This window comes from Gymnoscopelus braueri, assembly GCF_963280865.1.
Source record: "Gymnoscopelus braueri genome assembly, chromosome: 4".
NCBI lineage: Eukaryota > Metazoa > Chordata > Actinopteri > Myctophiformes > Myctophidae > Gymnoscopelus > Gymnoscopelus braueri.
The window spans coordinates 52,387,684-52,415,056 of NC_137605.1; the positions used below are offsets into that span (position 1 = coordinate 52,387,684).

The 27,373-nt window shown below is 41.1% G+C and overlaps 2 protein-coding genes across 3 annotated transcripts in view; one reads left to right on the top strand and one right to left on the bottom strand.

Moving 5' to 3' along the window:
- Positions 1-1,634: 1,634 nt before the first annotated feature.
- Positions 1,635-27,373, top strand: part of LOC308083871 (carboxypeptidase Q-like) — a 30,530-nt gene continuing 4,791 nt past the window's right edge. For both annotated transcript variants that reach the window (XR_013933013.1, XM_080426281.1), the window contains exons 1-8: positions 1,635-1,761; positions 4,440-4,575; positions 9,569-9,778; positions 10,000-10,116; positions 10,608-10,815; positions 12,364-12,571; positions 20,792-20,903; positions 25,747-25,838. Coding sequence is in view for 1 of the 2 variants with exons in the window: in XM_080426281.1 (XP_080282407.1) it covers positions 4,440-4,575; positions 9,569-9,778; positions 10,000-10,116; positions 10,608-10,815; positions 12,364-12,571; positions 20,792-20,903; positions 25,747-25,838 (1,083 nt within the window). In the remaining variant the exon portion in view is untranslated. The remainder of the gene's footprint in view (positions 1,762-4,439; positions 4,576-9,568; positions 9,779-9,999; positions 10,117-10,607; positions 10,816-12,363; positions 12,572-20,791; positions 20,904-25,746; positions 25,839-27,373) is intronic.
- On the bottom strand, positions 22,155-24,620 carry LOC308083312 (calcium homeostasis modulator protein 5-like). Its single transcript, XM_080425591.1, has 2 exons — positions 23,733-24,620; positions 22,155-22,823 (listed from the first exon to the last, which is right to left on the bottom strand). Exons 1-2 carry the CDS (start codon positions 24,279-24,281, stop codon positions 22,401-22,403), a joined length of 972 nt encoding a protein of 323 aa, XP_080281717.1. The 5' UTR covers positions 24,282-24,620; the 3' UTR covers positions 22,155-22,400.

A 27,373-nucleotide genomic window follows, 5' to 3' on the forward strand; every position in this document is an offset into this window, starting at 1 on the left:
ACAAGCTCAAAACGGGTCGCACTGTGATGCGTTTTGAGCTTGTAGATCTGCTATTTTCGTGTGACATAGAATGGGCCGACAGTATATGCAATGTGGCCCTCAGGAGTGAGTGTGGAAATACATAGTGGCCCTCTCCATCATTAAAGTTGCCCACCCCTGTTTTACATGATCTAAATGCCTCAATAGAAGAGCAGGGAGACAAAATACAACCACCCCAATTGTTAAGTTATGTTAAGTTATGTATGTACCATACAGATTGGACAAAATTACATTTTATTAATAAAAAGAAAAGTTACATAGTGCCGCTTTAAGCCTTATTTTATACTTTGTCATCCAACTGTGTAGTGCGGTGAAAAAATAGCCGATCTACAACCTCACAAGGCATTCGCTGCACATTGTGAGTTTGTAGATCAGCTATTTCTGCTGTAATGACATGTCCAAAATAGGGATGCCCCATGCAGGGTTAAAGTGGCTAAGTTTGTGTACCCTATCATTTTACCAGATGAATGACATTTCATGGTGTACATTTTTGTCAGGCTTTTATTTTGTGGTACCTACTATAATATGTTGGAGGACCATGTTCATGGTAGTACCACACAATTACTCCACTATCAGAGGCAAATAGTGTAATTCTTACAGTTATTTAACAGGTTTTAGTTAGATACATTGCAGATTTAGATTATTAATTCAAAACATGCATTAACTGATACATGATTATGTATTCTACAGCACATAAAGTAATTAAAATCAACCCCACGCCAGAGGCAACATGAGTGATGATGAACACATTAATACATCACTAATTACAATCCTATAATATGATTTTAAAAGGGCCATCCTGCATGGGGACTTTCTCATTTGATTCTGTAAACATGCATTCAAATACCTGTTATTTTACTCAAGTACTTTATTTTTGTAGTATTTCTACACATTGCTATATTGGTATTGCTACGTTTACTTGCAGTTGCCTAAGTAATACATACATCTGAAAACAAGACTAGCCTTCTTTCACCACTGCTATTTACATGAACAAAAGCTGTGGACATTATTTTTGGGGAAGAAATTCTTTATATACAGTATCTATTCTATTTGTATTTACTACAGATCAATATTTATATCATTTATAATGTATGTATTTGTAGGCTGTCATTTGTTGTTGACTTTATTTCCCAAATTCCATCATGACTGGCAAATATGTAATTTTCTATATGGTTATTTAAATGTTTAATTTATTTATTTGCTTTGTTTATGAACAAAATGTAATTTTGTCCAATCTGTGGTAGAGTATGTTAATACAATATAACTTATACAATTGGGGTGGTTGTATTTTGTCTCCTGCTCTTCTATTGAGGCATTTAGATCGTGTCAAGTCTCACCTAGGCAGGATCTGACCAAAAAAATGTTACCTGAACGTCAAGATTCAATTTATCCCCTGAGCAAGCAGGCGGGCTCTATTAGGTCAATGGTGACATGTGGTAAACATGTCAGCACTGGCGCAGGAAACCAGGTTCAAATCCGGGCTGCCGGGGCGGGGTAGAAGAGGAAAGTTACAAGCAGCTTTAAGAGAGCTGATCGTCAAGGTGAGTTTTATTTTGAAGTGCTCTGGAAGTCTCATGTCGTTTACTCCTGTCTAACTTGACGACGTTAGTTTCCTCCTAAATACAGTTTGTTTCTAGAAGAGGAGACAGAGCTGTACAGTAGATCACACATGGTGTCATGGTTTTATAATTCTGTCACATCAGGTCATCAGCTCAATTGAGGGTTTGTGTTTTTGATTTAATTCTACGGAAATCGCAATTTATAATGTTTGAAAACAACGCTATAACTTGATTGTTAGTGCGTTAAGTCCTGTGTTGTCTTTTACCCGGCTCGGTTCTTTCTGTGATGTAAATATTATTACACCATTAGTTGGTTTTCTGTTACAGTCATTCTGTAATGTGATGAACTTGTGAACTGAACTTAATTCAGTGCAACGTTAAGCTGTTCCTTTCAATGGACAGCGTTGCTATTGTGGATCAAAACACGGAAACATAACGTGTCATATGACATAATAATAACGTGTCATATGACTGATCCACACACAGTAGGTGGTTTAGTCATGGACAGTGACTTCTGAATGTGCCAGCTCAACATGATTCACCATCAGGTGCAATGGGGCGACTATACCAGTCATACGGGCAGTGGTGTAAAGTAACTAAGTATATTTACTCAAGTACTGTACTTAAGTATACTTTTGAGGTATTTTTACTTTACTGGAGTATTTCCTATTTTCAGTACTTTTACTTCTACTCCACTACATCTCAGAGGCAAATATTGTACTTTTACTCCACTACAATTATTTGAAAACTTTAGTTACTTTTCAGATATAAATTATGATATTATGAAACATACATTAACCACCTATTTTATGCATAGGTTATTTGAAAATAGCCGATCTACAAGTTCACAACGCGCTTGTAGATCTGCTATTTTCAAACATTTTAGTACTTTTTGCTTTTGGTACTTTAAGTACATTTTGATGCCAATACTTTTGTTCTTTTACTCAAGTAAATTTGGAATTACTTTTTCCACCACTGATGGGGCGACTATACCAGTCATACAGGCAACAACTAAATCAGTGTTTCTCAAACTGTTTCATGACAAGGATCGCCATTTGAAAAGATTTGTTGCCACTTTGCCAGTGATTTTTTTTGTTAGATTAGATGTAGTATGTAATTCTACAACTGTCTTCTAGGGCAGGGGTCTTCAACAGAGGGTCCGGGACCCCTAGGGGGTCCTCAGAGTTACTACAGGGGGTCCGCCAAAATCTTTGTGTGATATATATATTTTTTTACATTAACCACTTGAACCCTAGCATCCCTATTCTAAAGAGAACTTTGGCCAAAAATAGCAGATCTACAAGCTCACAATGTGATCTTGTAGATCTGCTATTTTTGGCAAAGAGGTATAGGTGTAGAGGGGAAAAAGAGCAGACCAAGTAAACAAAAAAGTTTGATCTGAAACTCAATTTTATACAATATAGAGGGGGTCCCTGCTTCATCTCTCTCTCAACTGGGGGGTCCTTGGGCTGAAAACGTTGAAGACCCCTGTTCTAGGGCCTAGAAGACCGTTGAATAGAAGACCCTATGAATCTAGGCCAGGGGTTTTCAACTGATTATGAACCAGGGACCACCACCCTGACTGAGAATCAACCTGAGGACCACTGTTGTGTTGGTAGGGGTGATATGGGGGGGAAAGCTTGAAATTAAATAATGACTGTTAAGGGCTTCATTTAATTTGTTAATTCGAGGTGAATTAAATCAAGCTCTTAGCAGTTATTATTTAACTGAGATATGCTAGTGGTCCAGAGCTCAAAAACTCATGTTAACTTATTCATTGGAACTTATGTATGAGCGAGCCGACACATGCATGTATGAGCGAGCCGACACATGCGATTGATTATTATGGCCACATTTCCTAATAATGGTGACTCAACCAGGCAATCCGGTACGGTTTCCCACCCAATCCCTTCAGATTCTAACTCCCATTTCTGTGGAAGTTCTTGACATCCGACTTCCCAGTGACTGACAACATTGATGCGTTGTCAGTTGCATCATACATCATACTGTTTCTCAACTAGTGGTCGATAAAATAGAATAAAATACAAATCTTCACTTTCCTACATAACTAAATGATAACTAATGTCAGGGACCACATGCAATACCTTCACGGACCACCAGTGGTCCACGGACCACCAGTTGAAAACCCATGATCTCGGCTATTATGGGTAGGAAGAGTAAATCTATCATCTGAATTTATTGTGTCATTGTTTTGCACTAGTACATGATCTCAATGGACTAGTGAAATTAACCACTTTCAAACTGGCAGTAGATCTGGTATATCACAATTTATTTAATGGATCTTAAATTGTTAAAATGTTTGTTAGCTGGGGACCCCCTGGAAACCCCCAAGGACCCCTGTTGGTCCCCAATGCCCATAACCCACTTTGAGAACTACTGAGCTAAAGGACTCTAGCCCATTGGTAATAATAATCATCATCATCATCATCATCACAATGTATTGAAACACACATCAACACCATCAACCAAACGATGCAAACAAGCAGGTTTAGATCTTCAAAATTCTGTTGAAATAGAATATTTTTTATTGATGGGATACCACCCGTATGATTTTGTGGACATGCAAGTTGAGCAGTATGCAAGTTGAAACAAAACACTGGCATACAGTTGTAGATGAACAGAGAAGGCAGCTATAGGAAGTATAATTGCAATTCAGCTCTCAGGATTATTTGACCTTTGCTTCATGTTGTGGATGTAACTTTGTATGTTGCGTCGACACGCTTCTTCTTCCTACACCGGGTGAATATCAGCAGCAGATGAACCTGTCCTCCGTCCCCGTACTTTATAAACCTGCCAATATTCTCTCCTCTGTTTCCACAGATGGCCCAGAAGAAAGGAGAAGCTCTCTCCTCCTCTCTCTCTCTTTGTCTGTCTCTGTCCATCATGGTGTGTGTCTGTGAGTGTCTGTCTCACTCTGCTGTATCCAGAGTCTTCTCCCATCAACCCCAACACAAAGGTACCCACTCTCCTTTAGTGTTGGGAATTAGGGCTGCAATTATGGATTATTTAACTTTTTTCATTAATCAAATAACCGGGAAGCAGATAATTTTTTTTTTTTTTTTAAGTGTTCTTATTGCCTTTATATAACAACACTTTGATGTAAACATTTCTTAATAATTTGTTTATAGATCTGCTATTTGTATTATTATTTTTTTTTTTTGCCATGACAATGACATGCCCAAAATAATGATGCTGGGTCAGACGTGGTTAACCGTTGCATTATCCATTAAAAAAACATGTATTATTTAATTATCATCAATTATTTGTACTAATCGATTGAAGCCATTATTTCAACTGCTGCAGCCTTATTGTAAATGTAATGAAGTATGGAGCATATACCACACCTACATGTTGTTCATAATAGTAGTCGACTAGTCGCCTTTTACCGATCATGTAATAAATATCCACAGAGAGGAGTTCTCCATAACAATGAAAATAGTATTTTGTAAAGCAGGAAGTTCAGGCATTCTAGTGTGGCATTTCACACTATGGACTGTAGGCCCACACTTTGTAAACCAAACCACAATTTATAAATGGCAACTGCCCTGCCAGCAGTTGCCATGACCACAGAATTAAACACATGAACAATACACTAGCACTGGAGGCCTATATTTAGCACGGGTTGTCCACGACTAGTTGACTGCTGCCTACAGCGCCGACTAGTGGTCGATTAGTAGACTAATAATTTAGGCCAGCAATTCCCAACCTGTGGGCCGTGAGGATTAACCTGAGGCCGATTCAGTTTTCTGAAAAACGTACTGTATGTTGCTATATCGTCTGTGTCGGGTGGCAACCTTGTATGTCCAAAACTGTTACTTTTCAGGATTTAAATTTTAAAATCACAAAAGTTGCAGATCTACAAGCTCAAAACGCCATGTTTCGAGCTTGCAGATCTGCTATTTTTTATGCTTTTGTGTGATGCTGTAGTATGATCAAGTAGGGTGTTAATTTACCAAAAAGCACAAAAAGTTAGAATATGGAGATAAGAGGTTTCTGCCCGACAGCAATAATTCCTTCTTATTAGCCTACTACTAGTCATGTCCGGTCAGTTTATTTATAAAGCACATTTAAAAGCAACATATGCTCACAAAGTCCTGTAAGACAAAGTAAAATCATAAATATTAAAAGTGTAAAATAAATCTATTACCACTATCATAGTGATATTTAAAAATTCTTACAAAAATAGTTAAAATAGCCAATCTACGTCGCATTACAATACGTTGTGAGCTTATGGATAGAAAAAAAAGAATAGCAGAGAAACATTGTCACTTTTTTTTTTCCCTTTAATTTTTTTTATCCCACGATTTTGTAACCCTTAAGGTCCTTACATACCGGCGAGTATGCGAATATACGCAAAATTCGGACTCGTTCCGAATAATTAAAAGACGCTTTTTCGCTTCGCGAAACTGATGTGGACGCTTGCATTGACTTTATAAGGTTTTTTAAAAAAACATATTTATTCGCATGAAGAATTATAATATTTTTCACCCGGTGCCAATTTGCTAAGTGATCCTGGGCGCTACACTCCCCTCACCAGCCTAGGGACGCTCTCCTTCAATGCATGAGAGCCAATTGACCTTCTTGTCACCTGACAGGGGGGAGTTTTCCCTGGTTGGACGTAGCATGTGGAAGGAACAAGTTATTCCAACCAGTTCCCTTCCCCTCCATCAGGCGCCCCGGCTGTCATGGGGGAGGCGTTGTAGTGACCAGGATTACTACATGTTTTTGTGAGGGGAGAACATGCAAACTCCACACAGAGTGGGCCCTTTCGCCAACCCCACCTAGGGTATGGGCGCTGATGACGCGGAGGAGAAGACACGCCCACAGCGTCCCCGGTGGGAATCGAACCCAGGACCTTCTAGCTGTGAGGCGACAGCGCTACCGACTGCGCCAAAGACATCGCCTGATTGTCGAGGTCGGAGCGCTATAATATTAACATTCGGCCAATCAAAGAAAAGCACACGCACTGGGAGGACGGGATCGACTCCTGCCCGAGCCAACTTTGTTCAACTGTGGCTCTGCTTGCTTGTAGCATATATACTGTAGCCTGCATATAACGTAACGTACTCTTGTTTGTATTCATACTGTAGCATCTGTCATTCAAGACTTACAATTGATGAGATGATCAAAGCATTAATAAATACCACGAGCCACCGAGGGCACGTTGAGCCACGAGTTCAACGATGCTTGTAGGCAGTCGATAATGTAACATTAACATTAACCTGATGATCAAAGCAGAACGAGAGCTTTTACTGGCTGACTTAATGTTCCTGCATGGTTTCTTTCTGACAAACAGCTAAATATTGTCCAATTTTCTATTAGGTGTATAGCCTACAATATATTTTGGCTATATGTGATAAGAAGTGTAATAAAATTGTAGAGTGTGATTGTGAACGCTTTCCCTAACTCTACCATAACTCTGTTAGTTATGTAACAAATAGGCAAAATCATTGAGCAATAAAATAATATTCATGCTTATAGCCTATACTCATAATGCGCATAATGTCAGGGATAGCAGCATGATGTGCTTATAGTAGCCTATACATTTGTATTTCTCATTCGGAAAACATTAAAATTGACGTTGAGATTAAAGCATTAATCATTAGACATTTGGCTCCGTACTTGTTTTTTTGCCCTATAGCCTACACCACCAAACTTCTTAACCAAAAATAGCAGATCTACAAGCTGTCGCAGCAACGCATTGTCAGCTTGTAGATCGGCTATTTTCGGTGAATGTAGGCTACCCCCCCCCCAAATAGGGATGCTGGTATAGTGTAAAAAAAAAAAAAAAAGAAGAGAGAGAAAATGTTCTATCTGACATAGATTTGGCGGACCCCCTGTAGTAACTACGAGGACCCCCTAGGGCCTAGGGGTCCCGGACCCCCGTTTTTACATCATATCAGACGGCAATTTATTTTGTTAATGTCTGTCTTGCCTGTCTAAGTGACTATAGGTAGCCTACATTATATTTTGCTTATATAATATAATGTTGACACTATGACGAGCTCTTGTTTCCCCTAACACCCTAAACTCGTTTAGTTATGTAGGTAATAAATAGCCGACATTTTGCAATCGTGTCATTGTTATCCAAGTTATTGCTTATTGCTAGTAATCAGTGGTGGAAAAAGTACTCAAACTTTTTACTTACTGTAAGTAAAAGTATCAATACCGCAATACAGAAATACTCTGTTACAAGTAAATGTCCGGAATTCAAAATATACTTGAGTAAAAGTATAAAAGTATCTGCATCAAAATGTACTTAAAGTACCAAAAGTAAAGCACTCATTATGCAGAATGTCCAATTTCAAGTTTTCAAATGTTAACATTTATATAACTATAATAATAATCCAAATCTACAAAGTAACTTGTAGTTTTATAGTGGAGTAAAAGTATAATATTTGCCTCTGAGATGTAGTGGAGTAGAAGTAAAAGTACTGAAAATTGGAAATACTCCAATAAAGTATAAAAAAAATACCCCAAAATTGTACTTAAATAGTACTTAAGTACAATTTTGGTTTTACAATGTTGGCAAGACCGCATGGCTAATTTGCATACGCGTAATATATGCACGAGGATATGCAAATTAGCCATGCGGTCTTTCTCCGGATTGGATAAGATGACGGCAACCGTCATGGATGAACTTCAACCTGGTGTTTGCACTTTCCCCTTACTGCTCCATTCATCTACATCAACGTTCATATTTCAAATATAAAGTGTTTACCCCATGGCCACGGATGTTACAATAATGTACGGGCCCTCAGAAGTACCCGTATCTTCCGTATTGTTCAATAAAAAGCCACCGATCGGATTAAAATATCCGATCTGTGGCCATTTGCTCATAGTTATAATGTATCAGAGTGCAATACACCTCCCAGTCGATAGGGTCACGTAGTTGAAAGCATATGGAGAAAATACGGGGAAATGGCCAACCAATGCTTTTTATTTAACAATTCAGAATATTCGGGTACTTCTGAGGGAACGTACAGAATTGTAAAATCCGTAGCCATTGGGTAAGCACTTTATATTAGGAATATGAACGTTTTACGGACCAAAAAGGGAGAAAGTTTAAGGTTGAAGTTCATCCATGAGGGTCACGATATGACAGTCATGTTTCAGGGCTATAAACTCATACATGATTGGTTTTGCTGTTCTCAAATAGATTACCCACAATAAATAAAATACTGGAGCACAGCTCGGGTACTTTGACATTGCAGGGGTGATGTTTCAACCAGTGTTTTAATCAAACTACTAAGATAATAACGCCAGTCCATCAACATAATTAAAGGTATTGGCTGTAACATTATGCATTATGATCAGATCAGTCAATCAAATTGAATATTAAAGAAAGGAGGCCCACGTGTATTTTGGCAGATCTGGTGGAGAAGCTGGTCAATGGAAATGAAAACGAAAAAGGCAGTAAGCTAATCAAATTAGAAAAGATTGTAACTTCCTCTTGCAATGAACAGCCAACTAATTTACAAATGGACGTGCGGGTCATGTAAAAAAAAAAAACTAATACAATTACTAGATCATGACATACCATAGAATGACAAAAGAACAAGATGACAAAGTGTAAAAATCAATCAAATCAATCTTTATTTTTATTTAATCCTTGCTGTAATCCTTGCTGTTTCGTTCTCCTTCTTCTTCCTCATCTGGGAATGGGGGAGGGGTCTGGGAGTTGGGGGAAAGATTTAACTGGTCAGTGAAACAGTAAATCCAGGACCGAGATTGGCCGCTGCTCAAGCAGTGAATGACGGGGGCGGGTCCGGGAGTTGGGGGAAAGATTTAACTGGTCAGTGAAAGCAGAGAATTAAGGACCACAAGCAGTGAATGCAGGACAGTGATTGGCTGCCTAGAAGAGACAAGTTACTGCAGGCGCCACCGTGCCCTAACATTGTCACTTTAATGTATCATTTACCATCTTCTTTTGGTTTGTTAAATATCAGATATAGCAGCAGAGGTGGCGGGCTATGCCGATGTGGCCAAACGGATCATAGATCTGGCCGTGTCCGGATCAGCCCAGAACCGCTCCTACACACGCCTGGCTGACTTCACCGACGCCATCGGGAACCGAGTCAGCGGCTCCCACAACCTGGAGATGGCCATCAAATACATGTACAACGCCATGACACAAGATGGACTGGATGTACATCTGGGTGAGGATGAATCAATGAATGGATGGATAACTGACTGAATGAATGGATAGATGAATGGACGGACAGACGGACGGACTGACGGACGGATGAACGGATGAATTGAACCTCTGTGAAATACATTTTATGCACGTACATTATGTATTTCTATAACAAGCAGAGTTTGTGGCCTGATACAGTACGTGAAACCTTGTGTATTCATTTAATGTGCTGAACGCCAACAGAACCGGTAAAGATCCCTCACTGGGTGAGAGGAGAAGAGAGTGCTCAGCTGCTTCATCCCAGGAACAAGAGTCTGGCTATACTGGGCCTGGGCAGCAGTGTAGGAACCCCTCCTGGAGGTACACTACATCACATTATTACTCTTAACCACATTACCCCTGGCGTTTCTATTTAAACCAGCAGATCTGCAATCTGCTGGTTTCAGCTAATTCAGCTATTTTTCGTACTGCAAAGTACAGTGTATAGGGCTTAAGTGGTTAAAGGAATAGTGACATTACCTTTGTAGACTGACACGAACATGGTTAGATTCGATTCGATGCAATACCGGCCGAGCAAAGGCAATTTGTCCCATTAGAACACGGCACAAAAAACAAAGGGATGGACACTGAATAAAGGGCCGCTCACAACAATCACTATATCGTTCACCATTGTCTTTGTTATACTGTAATTGTGGTGTGGACTCCACCATCCACTTGACTTAGAACTATTTAAAAAGATATATCTTTGTAGTTATACGGTAATTATAGTGCTTGGTGTGAACTGCCAATTACTCTTGAAAAATGTAACTAGCGCCCAACACAACAACAATACCCCCCCCCCCTCTCCCCAGGTATAGAGGCTGAGGTGTTGGTGGTCGAGTCCTTTGAGGAGTTGAAGCGCAGAGCCGATGAGGCGGTGGGGAGGATCGTTGTGTTCAACCAGCCGTTCGTCAGCTATGGAGAGACGGTGGTGTACCGGGCCTTCGGCGCCTCCGAGGCCGCCAAACTAGGAGCTGTCGCCACGCTCATCCGATCTATCACTCCATTCTCCATCAACAGGTATCTGTCGGTCTGTCTCTCTGTCTTCACCTACCTGTTTTAGTACCTACAGTGGTTCTCAAAGTGGGGTCCCCCAGGGCTCCTTGATGGGGTTCCAGGGGGTCCTCAGCTAGATATCCACAAGTTTCCAGTGTCCCATGAGCCCTTGCGTGAATTTTGGGCATCACTACCTGCTGTCGCTCTTTCCACTCCACACAGCTGATTCAAATCAATGATCAATGGCTCTTGACACTTGCTCTTAGCCAGTGGTGGAAAGAGTACTCAAATGTTTTACTTAAGTAAAAGTATCAATACTGCAATGTAGAAGTACTCTGTTACAAGTAAAAGTCCATAATCCAAAATGTACTTGAGTAAAAGTACAAAGGTATTGGTATCAATATGTACCTAAAAGTACTGAGCTGTAGTGGAGTAGACGTACGGTAAAAGTATAGACAATTGGAAATACTCCTGTAAAGTAAAAGTACCTCAAAATTGTACTTAAGTACAGTACTCGAGTAAATGTACTTAGTTACTTTACACCACTGCTCTTAGCTGTAGTATAACTCCTGTCCTGTGTTTCATTCTGACTGGCTGCTGTTGCTGCTGTGACCAGTGCTGTTGCTGTTCCGAAAAAAAAAACACCCATATTGTAACATACGCTACCATACAGATTGGACAAAATTTCACATAAAAAAAGTTACATAGTGCTGCTTTAACCACCTTCACTTTCAAAATCTTTCAAAAATAACGAAAACCTCAAGTAAGTTGCTGGCTTCTGTATGCCAGGTGCTGCAGCGCGTAGGCTGATGTCTGAGCAGCATCCTGTCCTGGTAGCGCAGTCTGTTTTGCAGTGTGTGCGTACACAACAACTTCCACTTTCAAACGCATTCTAAGCGCAGGTCAAGATAAGTTCAAACCTGTCTTAACATTTGCCAGAGCTCATCACTTCCAATTTTCCACTTAGCTACAATCATCATTTTGTCTGACATTTACATAAATGCATCGCTTCAGTTTTTTTCCCCTTGAGTATTTCTTAAGAGAAGTAACACCATGTTGTTCTCTATTTTCCCTGCTATTTATCTGGCCTGTTCCTTTGTGGCCTTGTATTAAGCATATACGTGTACATGTATATGCATTAAAGGGATAGTTCACCCCTATCGATTAGTCATCCCATGGAGACTTGAATCCATGGATACTTTTTTTAGTTTTTGTCTCATTCCTAAGCCAATAATTTGATGACGACAGTGGTTCCGGTAGGAGACACAAAGAGTCTCCTTTGTGTCTCCTACCGGAACCGCTGCCTACCGGTCCGCTGGTCATCAAAGTATTGGCTTAGGAATGCGACAAAAACAAAAAATTATCCATGGGTGACTAATCGATAGAAAAAAAGTATTTTTTGGGGAGAACTGTCCCTTTTTTAAAGCAATGTTGTAATGTGAGTGAGCAAAATATCTATACACAATAAAACATTTGTGTATAGAGGGGGAAAAAAAGAGCACACCAAGTACAGCCAACTCAGGTCAGGTTTACTAAGTATGGCAGGTTTAAGTGGATCATAATTGTCTTCAGTCCGCATACAGGCTGGCAGGACTACCAGGATGGAGTGAAGCGTATCCCTACTGCCTGCATCACCGTGGAGGATGCACAGATGATGGGCCGCATGGCCCACAGAGGACTCACCGTGGTGGTCCGGCTCACCATGGGAGCCACGACCCTCCCTGACGCCGACTCCTTCAACACGGTGGCTGAGATCAGAGGCTGGCAGCATCCTGAACAGGTACGCTTGTCTTTAGGGGTCAAAATCATTTTTAATGGGAGGGAGGGGCAGGCTGAAATGTCTTTTTGTTTTCTGCAAAGATTGTTTTCTTTCCAGAAAATAGATCTACAAGCTCACAATGATGCAACGTGTTGTGAGCGTATGGAACGGCAATTTTGGTGGTAATCAAGCTAATCGATTTAGTTGATTATTACAAAAAAATATCAAATTTCTCACGTTAATTTGTTGATTTTTATTTTTACTAAAACACGCTTCAAGATTATTGGATTAATCAAAAAGGTAATCGATGGAGTAAAACATTTATAGTTGCAGCTCTGCCCCTTATTTTCCCCAAGATGATCATCACCCTGCCTACAGCCATGCATGGCAGGGTGATGGAACAAACTAAATAATCCAAACAGGAGGGTTTTCATGAAACTTAATTCATATTAGAAATATGTTTTACTTATTTAGAGAGACAGTGTAGAGCAAGGGTGTCAAACTGATGTTATGTCATGGGCCAGACTGGTTCAAAGCAGCTTCGTGAGGGCCAGACCTCACAAAGTGCACACGCAAACTTACACACGTGTGTCCTCCCCCCCCCCCCCCCCTGCTCTCATGTGTCTCAGTTATATAACTGAGACACTACTATAACTACAAAATGTTTCACTTTACCAATTTTTATTGCATAGCAAGCATTGCTCTCTCTCCCTCTCCCTCTCTCTCTCTTTCTCTCTTTCTCTCTCTCTCTCTCTTTTTCTTTTTCTTTCTCTCTCTCTCTCTCTCTCCCTCTCTCTCTCTTTCTCTCTCTCTCTCTCTTTTTCTTTCTCTCTCTCCCTCTCCCCCACACTAGTGATGCTGTGTCCTTCTCTTTTATTTCGTGAGAAAATGGGCGAGACGGGAGTGGCAACAACAACAGTCTTAAAACAACACACAGGCTTACATCTTTTGAGTCAGGATTTTGTGAAATGAATGCATAGAATATCGTCACAAATGGTTGTTATTGTTGTGATTGTTGCTACAATGCTGAGGAGCCGAACCGTTACTGTGTGTAACTCGTATATATATATATGAGATGTAACCAAATACAAGTCATGAGCCTCTTACCCTGCTGAGCGTTGGGGGAAACGCTGGCACTACCCTGCTGACTATACACATTCCTACAGCTGTTTAGTCTACCTACAGCATGTGACGTAATCTTTCCAAAGAAGCACTAAGTAAGGCCAGCCTCTGCTGGAAATAGTTCATTTAACCACTTTTTTAGACGCCAGCATCCATATTCTGGGGGGGACATTTGCCGAAAAATGGCCGATCTACAAGCTCACAACACAACGTGGCTATTTAGATCGGCTATTTTTGGTGAGGAGACTCTGTGCCCTGTGAAAGTGGCACAGTTGTAACTCAGATCCGTTTCACTATAGGACAAAGTCACAGTTTTGCAAGTACAAGTAAGTCTCAAGTCTTTGCTCTCGAGTACAGAGTCAAGTACCGAGTCAAGACTGACAAGTCCCAAGTAAAGTCCAAGTCCCCAACTTTTTTGTTTTGAGTCTCAAACAAGTCCTAAGCTTGTTGGAAGGAAAAGAAGCGTCACAAGTGTTTTTTGTAAGTCTAAAGTCATCAAATTTGTGACTCGAGTCCAAGTCGAGTCTCAAGTCCAAGTCTCAAGTCCACACTGACACTGAGAGGCCTTAAAGGGAGACTTCACCCCCAAAAAACGTTGTTTCAATGGATTAGTCACCCCATGGAGACTTGAATTCATGGATTTTTTTTTTGTTTTTTGTCTCATTCCTAAAACAATAATTTGATGACCGGCAGCGGTTCCGGTAGGAGACACAACGACTTCGTTGTGTCTCCTACCGGAACCGCTGCCTACCGGTCCGCTGGTCATCAAATTATTGTCTTAGGAATGAGACAAAAACTAAAAACTATCCATGAATTCAAGTCTCCATGGGGTGACTAATCCATTGAAACAAAGTTTTATTTTTTGGGTGAACTGTCCCTTTAAGTGATTAAAGCTGCACTATGTAACTTTCATGACCTTCCGTGATGACATCTTTGCCACTGAGCTAATAGAGATTGCCTGTTTTACTTGCTCTGGGGAGATACTGACCTTCAGGCAGTACCACTGCCTATAGCCTGCGGTCAAACCAGACCACAGGATCTACATTTCACAATAAAAGAGCAGGGAAACCAGATACAACCACCGCAGCTGAGTTATTTATATTGTATTAACATATTCTGCCATACAGATTGGTCAAAAGAAACAAAAAAGTATTCACACAAAAGTTTAAGGGGCACAAATTAGTTTAAGGGGCCACAATAGTCAACAGTAGGACAGCTGAGAGACCAACAGTGTGAGAGACAGACAGTTTAGGAGAGACAGACAGACAGACAGACAGACAGTAAGAAAGCTGTGAGACAGTGTTGGTGAGATAGACAGTAAGACATCTGAGAGGGAGACAGTGGAGGAGAGACAGACAGTAGGAAAGCTGTGTGTGTGTGTGTGTGTGTGTGTGTGTGTGTGTGTGTGTGTGTGTGTGTGTGTGTGTGTGTGTGTGTGTGTGTGTGTGTGTGTGTGTGTGTGTGTGTGTGTGTGTGTGTGTGTGTGTGTGTGTGTGTGTGTGTGTGTGTGTGTGTGTGTGTGTGTGTGTGACTGTGTGTGGGTTTCAGTTGGAAATGAGGACATTGGAACACTAAATATTACTTTTCGTCAACCATCACTATTTAAAGTTTCTATGGAAAGATGATTACACTGGGAGTTCACTTTCATTTCTGGGGGAAATATAATTATGAAGTCAGTCACTGTAGAATTTGCTGTTGCCTTAGCAACATTTCTTTTGAAAAAAGGCTTTCTTTTGAAATAGCCAGGCTCGGCCTGGCTATTTCTACATCACAACCAAACTTTATCATTAGCATTCATGCAATCAGAATGTACACTACAGTACAAAAAAATAAAAGAAAAAAGATCTGGCCGATCAGTGTAGATTTTGAAATATAGGACAAAATAAAGTCAGACCTTATTCATGCACCCAATATCACACACTGGAAACTGATGTATTTCTTCTAAAAAACAAATACATAGTCGGATTTATTTAATCCCTCTATTAATTCACAAATTCGTCTGTCTGTCATTCTGTCCGGCTTAACGCGGAAAGCGTCCGACCAAACGCTCTCAAACCTGGCGTGTGAGTCTCATATTACCCTGAGGTGTGCAGTGCCGAGTGGCACCGGTTTCCGAGAACCGAAAAAGCACAAATATCTGTATCTGTCTGAGGGGGACGCACAATTTCTCTGTGTGTTTGGGAGATAGTATGCATCGGCTTCCCTGATTGGCTAACCCAAACCGTCGGCTTCACGGTTTATCTACAGTAGGCCTTGTAATAATAATCTAGTAATAATGTTAATGATAATAAGGGCTAAGAGAGGACAAGGGATGTAGTTTGGGTTAGGGTGATTTCAAAATCTTAGTTTGTCCTGTTATTTTAGGAATGCAAAATATCAGTGCTGGTACAGAGAAGTACTTTATAGAGGAAGTTGACCACATGATGAAATAAAAAAACCTCAGATGATATACTGCAAACTCCCAACCCAAGCTTTATTTTCCCACACCAGAAAAAACTAAAGTATTTTAAGATCATGTCGATGATGGACACGCAGTTGGCTTCATCAGCCTCCTGCGCATCCATCCAACATGACCTCAACATGTTGCCTGCACAGCGCAAAGCCTGCTGATTAAGACTCATTAGATTTCAACAGCGTGATGTATGAGTCACGCTAAGTGGGTGTACCGGTTCCGTATAGACTCCAGCGTGGGTGTTTTGTAGTGGGATGAGCCTGTTTCTTTTCAGGAGCGTTAACATGACAGTGAGTCATCATGCAGTTGTTGGGGGAGAGGGCACACTGCTGACCTATAGCCTCGCATAGCGTGTTTTGCCAAACTTGGTGATGGGAAACTTAATGGTTCATATCCCTGGACATCCTGCTGGAAATCGTGGGTGTGGGAAATGACTGAGCCTGTGCCAACACTAGAGGACTGGGGTTGTACTGGGTTACACTGTGTTGTACTCGGTTACTCTGCGTTGTTCCGGGTTATAATAAAATATGCGAAAGTTGTCCTCTGCATTTACCCATCTTATAACTCAGGGGTGGGCAACTTTGATGATGGAGAGGGCCACTATATTTCCACACTCACTCCAGAGGGACACATTGCACATACTGTACAGAAACCTCTTATCTCCGTATTTTAACTTTTTTCTTAAATGAATGCCGTACTTCGCCATTCTATGTCACACAAAAGTAGCAAAAATAGCCGATCTACAAGCTGGCGACGCGTTTTGAGCTTGTAGATCGGCTATTTTTGCTATTTTTGAATTGGAATCCTGATATTATTTTTTTTGCCATTTTTGAATTGGAATCCTGAAAAGTAACATTTTAATTTAATTTCAAATGCATTTAGTTATACTTATGTTAACTTTATGAACTTAAATACAAATACATTGGACATAAAAAAGACAATAGAATTTTAATACTAGTCATTAAGCTACTAATATAGAGTATTTAAAGCGGGTCATGTTTGGAATTGTAACAGCTGAAATCAATAATATATCAGTATTCCGATATTAACCTGCGGGCCGCATTAAGTGAAGGTGGGGGCCGCATGTGGCCCCCTGCAGCCGCCAGTTGCCCATGTATGATGTAACTACTAGGAGCAGTGAGCAGCCATTAGTATGGTGCTCGAGGAGCAGTTAGGGGTTCATTGTCTGGGACACTTCGACACATTGCTGTACCTGGAATCGAACCTGCTGGGACCTTCACTGGCTTGTACTAGGTTATACTGACTTGTACTGGGTTACACTGGATTAAACTGGGTTTTACTGGCTTGTACTGGCTTGTAATTTCACATGTGAATGTGAGGGTGTTGGCTGTAAAAGAGAATCTTGCAGTCGACTGAAGTTGCCAAAACACATACATGCAATACATAAATCTTTCAGTGTCTCACAAAATAAACGACAGCGAAGGGTAGAGAAGGCCAGAAATGTTAAGTTTAATACCAAAATACTTTTTTTTATAGGATTTGGCTGATTCAGTCGAACAAGTTAACCATTCCACTGGAGCAAGCTCACAACACGTGGCATCTTGCCGTGTTGTGAGCTTGTAGATTTGAAAGTATGACATTATTATATCGTTTTGGCCATTTATTTTCATTATTGGTACCAGAAATATTTTGTGTTCACAAAGCCTAAAAGGCAAACAGAAATGTAATTTGTATTTACGTGTTCCTTTGTTGAATGCCAAAAACACAGTTGAATCATTGCAATTAATCGTCAGCTAAAATGTCCTGATCATGACAGCCCTAGTATTTGTTGCTATTTGAGATTAGATTGTTTCCCGTTGTTGTGTAATCTAAGACCTCATCACCCAGAAGCAGAACTTAAGAATGAGGAAATTGAATCACTGGAACATAGAAGTCCCAAAGCGGAGATGAACGTCGGGTCATGATGACACGCTGTCACTGTCAACGTTTCCCTGACAGCAGTGAGTGATGATAGAGGTCACATGTTTTCTAATAAAGACAGGGGGTCTAGTAGTGATGGAGGCCCCTGGTCAGAGGAGGTAGAACACTGGTTTATTGATTCTATAGTAATGCAGACAGGGGGCCTAGTGATGGATTGGTCAGTCACGATCATGACAATTTTAGTTGATGATTAATTGTCACACAGATAATTGTGATTAATGATTTAATTGTGTTTTTGGCATCGTGTTTTAGGTACTGTCTCGAATGAATCAGATCAGAAAACGCCAGGTTTGATTTGTAAAAAACAAAGAAACAGAGGGGATCATTTAAGCCATATACTTTGCGATTAATTATTTAATTAATACATTATAACACGGCACGTAGGATCATCAAAAGAAAACATGAGGGCTGCTACTAGTTATTATTTTCATAATCGATACATTTGTTTAAAACAAATTTGTTATTCAATTAATCACATAAAACCGATATACTTAGTTGACCGGGGTTCACCAGGTTCATCTGGTCCGCTCTTTTTTCCCCCTCTACACCAAATCAGTTCCCCTCTACACCAAAAATAGCTGATCCGCAAGCTCACGACGCACCACATTGCTATGCATTGTGATTTTGTAGATCTGCTATTTTGTGAAATGTCTGACCCCAGAATAGGGTAGCATCCCTATTCTGGTGGTGTTTTAAGTGGTTAACCTACATTATGTGAATAATTTAGACCATAAGAAGACAGTAAAGGTAATAAAATACAAAATGATGGCACATGTGCATCACAAGTTATCTGAGCCCAAACCCGCCTTGAAAGTGATTTAATATGATCACCCCACAGTCCAAAAATTTACTTTTTTAATTTTATGGAACAAAGACAGACATTCCCATTTTGGTGAAGTTATGAACAGCGTGTTATACCGTTTTACATGAAATCACTAAATTGATTATTCGATTACTTGATACATTTTATCACTATGATTGATTATTTTAATTGTTTCACTCCTAGTAACACAAAGATAGAGAACCCACAAGAAAGATCAACGATTGGCAACTGAGGGGAAGATAAAATTACTGATGATCAAATTGAGGAAGCTACTTTTACGGAACAAAGAACTATTTGTCTTCCTAAGAAGACTGTGGTTTCTTCTGAAATGTCTTCCTTCCATGTTATCTTTAGGGGATATTTTCTTCTAAAAGCAGATGTGGAACTGCCTGCTCATCACTCGGGATTCTACATGATTTATTTCCATATTTATGCCTTTCATAATTGCAGGGTTCATGAATGTGTTCTCTGAGTGAAAATTCATATATTATTATAGTATCTCATAATGTATTTTGGACCTTGGAAATATGTTTCCACAATAGATTTTGAATGTGTAAAATACATGTTCTCCCCTGTACTGTTTTGAAACATGACATTATGTAGTTCTTCTATTTACAGCATGGCTTTGGGCTATTCCGTATATTTAGGCTCGGTCTCAAATGTAAATGTTATCAGATCAGAAACGACAAGGTTTAGTTTGTAACAGAGGGGAGCATTTAACCCATTGAGGGTTAGGGTGAGCATTTAACCCATTAAGACCGGGAAAGCATCTGTCATTTTAGATTTTAACCGCTTTAACCATTATTTTATACTTTGGCTATTCAAAAATAGCAGAAAAATAGCAGAGATATACAAGCCGATATGAAAACTAAATCGTGGTACTTTTTCTTTAAAACCTTGAAAAATGTGATACCGGTAAATATTTTAATGATCAATTATTTTAATCATTAAAATAAATATTTTAATGATCAATTATTTTAATCATTAAAATACATATTTTAATGATCAATCAACATGGCTGATTGATCGTTAAAATAAACATGCTCTGAAAATGCAGAGCATGTTTATGCAACACTTTCAAGATCTTCAAGTGGGCCCTGATCCAGAAAACAATAGACTGTCTGATTTGTTTGATATTTATATTTGATTATATTACAATTGATTATATTACAATTGAATTCAAATGCACGTTAACCACAGTAAAACCCTGACATTCCTATTTTGCAAAAAAAAACAAGTGTCACAATTAGTACAAATGTTTTATGTTTTAATTAAAAAATAGACTAAAATAGTCTATATCTACAAGCTCACAATGTGTCGCCATGTGAGACTATTTGTCATAAGTATATGACTTAACCCATTAAGGCCTGAGGCCGATTCTACAAATATTTTCTAAATCCCAACAGTTTGTTGCTATAATATCAGTGGTTCCCAAACATTTTCATGTCAAGGACCACCCAGAATGTATTTGGCCGCGGACCGCCCATCTCAAAATGTTTAGTTCCAGGGACCCCTAAAAGCAAAGATTTGAGTTACAAATGTTCGCTTTAAAAAAAGATGTATTCAAAGATTTGCACACATTTTCATGAGCTTGTAGATCTGCTATTTTTGAATAGCCAAAGAAATCTTAAAATGACACAGATGCTTTCCCGGTGTAATGTACATGAACCAGCGTTGCCATGGACACCTACTGCACGCCTAGAGAGCATCTCTCACCCTCCCTCCTCCACTGTGTGTGTGTGTGTGTGTGTGTGTGTGTGTGTGTGTGTGTGTGTGTGTGTGTGTGTGTGTGTGTGTGTGTGTGTGTGTGTGTGTGTGTGTGTGTGTGTGTGTGTGTGTGTGTGTGTGTGTGTGTGTGTGTGTGTGTGTGTGTGTGTGTGTGTGTGTGTGTGTGTCCTGTAAGGTTGTGTTACTGAGCGGCCATTTGGACAGCTGGGATGTGGGCCAGGGCGCCATGGACGATGGAGGCGGGGCCATCATCTCCTGGGAGGCCCTGTCAATCATCAAGGACCTGGGTAATGAAGAGAGACACATTCACTGTTGCAATAACTCACGACAGGTCGTCAGCTCTGCTACGGTGGTGTTTGGCTCGATGCATGGCCTGGAGTGAGGTATTGCTTTTATAACACACACCAGTCTTAAATTCCATTTAGTTTTAGTCATATTTTAGTCATCTGAAATGTTTTAGTTTTAGTCTAATTTCATCGACTAAATATCATAATATTATACTGCCCTGCCAGGCCAAAGCGCAGTAACTACGTTTTTGGACACACCGACTTTATTTGTGTATCCCAAAGGTCAAATTAGTGATGTGACCTTCGTGATTTTGGGGGATAAACAATTACCTCAAGAACAGATGTACAATTAATGTAATATCACTTATATGCCGATATCCCATTTGGCTGACCAAATGGGATAGTTACTGCGTAGTTACTGCACTTTGGCTTGGCAGGGCAGTATAGTCGATTAAATCTACAGTTGATTTAGCCGACTATGTATTTTGGCGGTGCCTTGATGGTGTCGTAATGGCTGATTTTACACTTGGTTGCATGCTGAAAATAGCCGATCTACAAGCTCACAACTGCGACGCATTGTGAGCTTGTACTGTAGATCTGCTATTTTCAGAGCGCAACACCCGAGCGCAACCAAACATAAAATGACTTGTCTTTTAGTTCTTCTGGATCTCTTCTCCACTAGTCCCTCACTAACGTTTTAGTCTAGTTTTTATTTGTTGACGAAATTGCCAATATATTTAGTCTTAGTTTCATCGCTAGTCGCAGCTTATTTTTTATTTCGTTTTTGTTTAGTTTTCGCCAGTGAAAAAAGGTAGTCGGCGAACATTCTTCGTCATAGTTTTAGTCGACGAAATCAACACTGACACACACTTACCAAATATGGCAACATGAAAATCATATGCATGTCCCACTCCCAATAGGCTCTATGCAGCAGCCATATTGGAAAGAATTTGGGCCTATTCCTTTCTTCTGTCACAGGTCTTACCAATTATACTAATTAATTGATTAATTGAATACTTTATTAGCAGTTTGCAAAAGGTACGGCGGTACAGTTATACAATAATGCTAAGTAGTTAACATTGGAGACATTCTCAGAGACTCCTTGGATGATCCCAAAGTTTCGTTAGAGCGCCCCACGTGGGCCCCACGTATAAAAAAAAATGGGTCAAAAACGGTCCGGACCGTTTATGGCACCCCCCGCATGGATTCTCAAAAACGGTCCGGACCGTTTTTGGCACACAATGTGTTAAGAATATGCCAGATTCAGAGACAATATTTTATTGACTTTCAAAAACTACCCAAAGCAAAACAGTGGTCCCTGACCACTTCCAAAGGCCATAGCTGAGTGGGTAGAGGCCATCTGACCAAAGCTGTAAACGATTTTCTGTAAGCAAGCAATTTCCCCTCCTCCGTGGACCAGAAAAGATTCCATCCCTTACACAATACGGCAATGGCAATGATTCCTTGGTAAAAGGGTAAAAAATGCTGTTTGTGCTCTCATGTTGATCTCAAAGACATCTCCATGCCACTCTCCAGATCCAGTCTGTCTTTACCTTCAGGTCTGTCTTTCCCCTCAGGTCTGTCTTTCCCCTGTTCCCCAACATACTTGTCCAGGGTGCTGTAGTACGTCATGCCATCACCAGAAGTGAAGGTATAGAGAGCTGAGATCTTCTCCCACGCTTCCTGGTCAGGGAAGGGGAATTTCTCAGGGTCCTTCTGGTCAAAGAAGCTCGCCAGGTTTCTTTCGGCCAACTTGGTGGCATATTTCACCGTGAAGTCATCAAAGCTCTTCTTCTCCCTCTGCACATATCGCTTCCAGAATGTGCGCTGCAGGTAGCTCACCTTGGAGCAGCAGTTTGTGTAGCAAGTGCCAACGAGCCCAACGGCGGCAGCTATAATGAGGAGACACCAGCCCAGGATCTGTGGATGCATAGAAATATATAAGTGCGCACGATCACATAAAGCGAATACTCTTTAATCTAACTAATAACTAATACTAATAACTAACTAATAAACAAAACTAGCCAATCTACAAGCTCACAGTGAGCTTGTAGATTCGCTATTTTCGAGGCGCAACATGCTTCCATAGAAGACGAGCTGACTTCTAGGGAACACCCCCCCCCCCACCCCCTTAGCGTTTCTACAACACACAGTTCAACCTTTTAGCAAAAAGCAGCTTCACTGTTCTACCGTGGTTCTGGGGGCTTGCACTGAACGCCATAACAACACCAGGTGAAACCCCTCAACTGCTGATTGGTGTGTAGGCTACAGAACAATAGAAGACAACTACCCGTTTTGTATAGACACCCGACCCCACTTCCTATGCATCAACTCTTGTTGCTGCTACACATACAGAGATACCAGAGAGGAATAGTCAAAACATGTATTGCGCCATTGCAAGTGATACAAAATTTAAAAAGCAATATTAATAGTTTCATGGCGATCGGCACTACTGAAGTAGCTTCTCTCTCAAGCTCAACTTGATTTTACCTAAAATAGACAGTGAGACAATTACATTTACAATCTAGGCATTCTTGGTCTTCATCAGAGCAACTTATAACTGTCAACTAACAACATATGAAAGTGCTTAGTTAATTAAACTCCAAAGGAAGATGTAATATAACCATGGACTTGACGTTGAACATTGTGACGTCACTGTCTGGCCACGACCGCTCCCCCCCCCCCCCCCCCCCCATAATGTCCCCCCACGTTGTTTATCAATCCAGCGGCCCTGCGTCACACAGACGCAGACACACACACACACACACGCACGCACGCACACACGCACGCATGCACGCACGCACGCACGCAGAATAGAGCAGTGCTTACCTGTGACTGTGCCCTGAGCATTAGCAGCAGCTCCGTGCGTTCATCACTGTGTAGTTTGGACAGTTTGACGCAGGGCACGCGGGACAGTTCCTCCTGGCACTTGAACGTCTTGTTCTTACAGAACAGATCCACCACCAGACTGTTGTCCAGACCGCTGACAGCACACTCGTAAAAGGTTCCGTTCAGCAGGGCCGCGCACAGCCACATTAAAGGGGCTACACAGGCACCAGTGAATATACTCAGCATCACCCTGGGGCACTTTAAGCGGTTGCCCTTTGGGCATAGTTTCATAGGGTGCAAACAACACCCGGCGAAGAGCCTCCACATGCTGGTGCTGAAGAACAGGCCAAGAATCAGAAGCACAGCAGCCGGGCCGAGCAGGAAAGTTAGCCCGTAGGCAAAGTTCTGGTCGTGGTTGCAGGGACACTGAAAGGAGACTTTGGAGAAGATCACCTCACCACCGATTGTCAGAAGTGCCATGAAACTGTAACCGATGGTGGCCTTCCGATCCACGACGAAGCTTATGATGGAAGGCAGAAAGTTAGCCATAATGCCGATGAGAAGGTTTCAGATGCACTCCACAGAAATTAGAAGAAAAGCAAAGCTGATTAAAACAGGAAACAGATGAAAGGACAGATGAAAGAGTTTGAAAGTTGTTGTCCCAAAGGCCTATTTCCTTCTAGATAATGATCATTTGGTATTGCTGTTATATCCCAATTTTCTTTCTTCCAAAAACGACTTAATTACGCATTAAAATGTGCATTTCTGTGGACATGCTCAACAGTTCATTAAAAATACTGATTTGTCTTTATTGCTGTCCACTTGCACCCCTCCCACAGTCTCACTAAGCAGTTCCCTGTCTCACTTCTCTTTTGCAGGGTGCCACAACAATAAGGCCATTGTAACAACTGCAAGAAAGTGCTTTTTTTGCTGCATGCATATCAAGAAATTCCACATGCTGTTGTCTACACAATTTCCTGGTTGTTGAGTTACTGTATGATTCTTTTTTTCAGCAATTCAGTATTAAGTCAATGTGATAGAAAGTACATGGTCCTGGAGTCCGGTGTGTTCCTATTCACCCGTTTGCCAGAGAAGCTTGCAGCTTACAATGGGAAAGCAACAATACACATCACATCGTACATCGGGTATTTTCAGCTTTAGTTTTAGGATTATAAATGACAATATTTTTGGGCGGTGAAACCGCCCCTATATGTGAGGTTTGGACATCGACATTCGATTGCACCCCCCCAACCCTGCGCTGTGATTGGCCACCATTGTACCCCCTAACCCTGCACCGTGATTGGCCAATCACAGTCTATTCAGGACTGTGATTGGCTAGTGAAACATGACACATGTGCATAGCCCTATAAATAGGACTATGCACTTAAAAACTATGCACTTAAAAAAACAAATTTAATAGGACAATATTACTTTTCTTCCATCACTTCTTCCATCACTGTGATGACCACTGTGACCACACCGCCCACTTCACACTGGGTGTGATTTTTGGGCAGTGAAACCGCCCCTATATGTGAGGTTTGGATATTTGCACACCAAATCCTGCGCTGTGATTGGCCACCAGTGTACCCCCCTAACCCTGCACCGTGATTGGCCAATCACAGTCTATTCAGGACTGTGATTGGCTAGGGAAACATGACACATGTGCATAGCCCTATAAATAGGACTATGCACTTTAAAAAAAACACATTTATGGTTTTTTTTAAGTGAATCACACATTGTGGGTGGAAAGGGTATTATGATTGGTTGACTCCATTCAGTATTGTGATTAGCTAGCAAGACACCGCCCACTTCACACTGGGTGTGATTTTTTTTATAAAAATGAGAACATTCATAAGATTGCTGTCCTAAAATGTTGGTGTCCTCACAAGTATATTAATACAAACGTGTGTGTGTGTGTGTGTGTGTGTGTGTGTGTGTGTGTGTGTGTGTGTGTGCGTGTGTGCGTGTGTGCGTGCGTGTGTGTGTGCGTGCGTGCGTGCGTGCGTGCGTCCAGGTTTGCGTCCCAGGAGGACCCTCAGAGCGGTTCTGTGGACAGCAGAGGAGCAGGGTGGTGTCGGAGCACAGCAGTATTACAACGCACACAAGGTGTAGTACACTTGTACTTACTGTTGCTGACCCGCTGGTTAGGGAAGCGGACGAGGTTGTCGGTTTGAATCCTCAGGGCTAGGGTGGAAGATGCTGTACAGTGGCTGCGGGTACATGGACAGTTTCATTCGGAATGAATACACTTCTATTCGGAATGAATGAATGGATGAATTCATTCAGAATAGAAATGCTCATGTAAACACCTCAATTGGAATAGAATATTCCATTCCAGTCTGACCCGAATGAATTTTCATTCGGGTTAGGAGGGGTGGTATAGACCGTTTGAATCGGGATATACCAATCGGAATTGACCATGTAAACACTTTATTCCGAACGCTCCTCTCTGTTTGGAATACATGCATTATTCCTTTGCGCATGTCCGTGCTTATAGTGCTGTCAGAATTGTCCAAAAATGACCTATCAAATCTCTAATTCGGCCACGGTCGCTCCTGCGGGATAAAATTAATGATTCTATTCTATAGCGTCATTTAATAAGCCATGGTTAAGCCCAGACTTGTCCAGGAGAACGGACGCTCCAAGGATTGCTGGCCTAGGCTACACTTATATGGATCTTTTTCTAACCGGGTATTTTAGTCCTCAGTTTTTAAAAAGAATCCCTGGCCACATGACAAAGATTATTTTTTTTAAATCCCTGTCCACACGTAAACGCAGAAACGCATTGATCAGCTGCAAGTTTCAATTTTAAATCAGATTTTACATTTATTTTATATATGAGGGGCCAAATACGTATACATTTTTAATCACATGTTAAGGCCCAATACTGCAATAGCTGCATTGTAGTGATGTGCGGGTCAGGTTTTTTCATGACCCGCCCCGCCCCAACCCGCCACGGAACCCAACCCGCCTCAACCCGCGACCCGCGACCCCATATAAATCTATGGCTCAACCCGCCCGCGACCCGCGGTGGGAATATAAATATATATTATATAGCGCTCTTTTAAGTACCCAAAGTCCCTTTAAATGTCTACAGTAGCACAACATTGTCATGGGCTGAATAAACAAGCATGTTGTTCAAAATAGGTTTTTTTTTTTTTTTTGCGTGTGAGAGCGGCTGACCCGCTCACCCGTAGCCCGCATAATTTCCTCTGAAATCCTGACTCGACCCACCCGCGCCGCGGGTTGACCCGCGGGTCCCGCGGGTTACGGGTCGACCCGCTCATCACTACTGCATTGTTTTAATAGCATACGTGAACAAAAATAAATGAAAACTACATTATTAGGGCGCAGCTGCAGCGAAAACAGATGAGTTTTACTTAATGAATTCATTACATGGGCAGCCGGAACGGTCGTCCCAAAATACTACGCCCCACGCACCTTTTGAGTGGGCCATCCACGGCCGCTCCATGGTCGCTGGATTTTGACCCGGGGCGATTGTGTTTTAGGGCGACAGACTCCGCATTCTCCGTGTGCGCACCGCTCGCTACTCGGCGCAGAAAGAGGGTTTTCGTCACAGTGAATGAGTTACAGCATGTTTCAAAGCTTTTTCATAATAATACAAGAAAAACGTGACACTC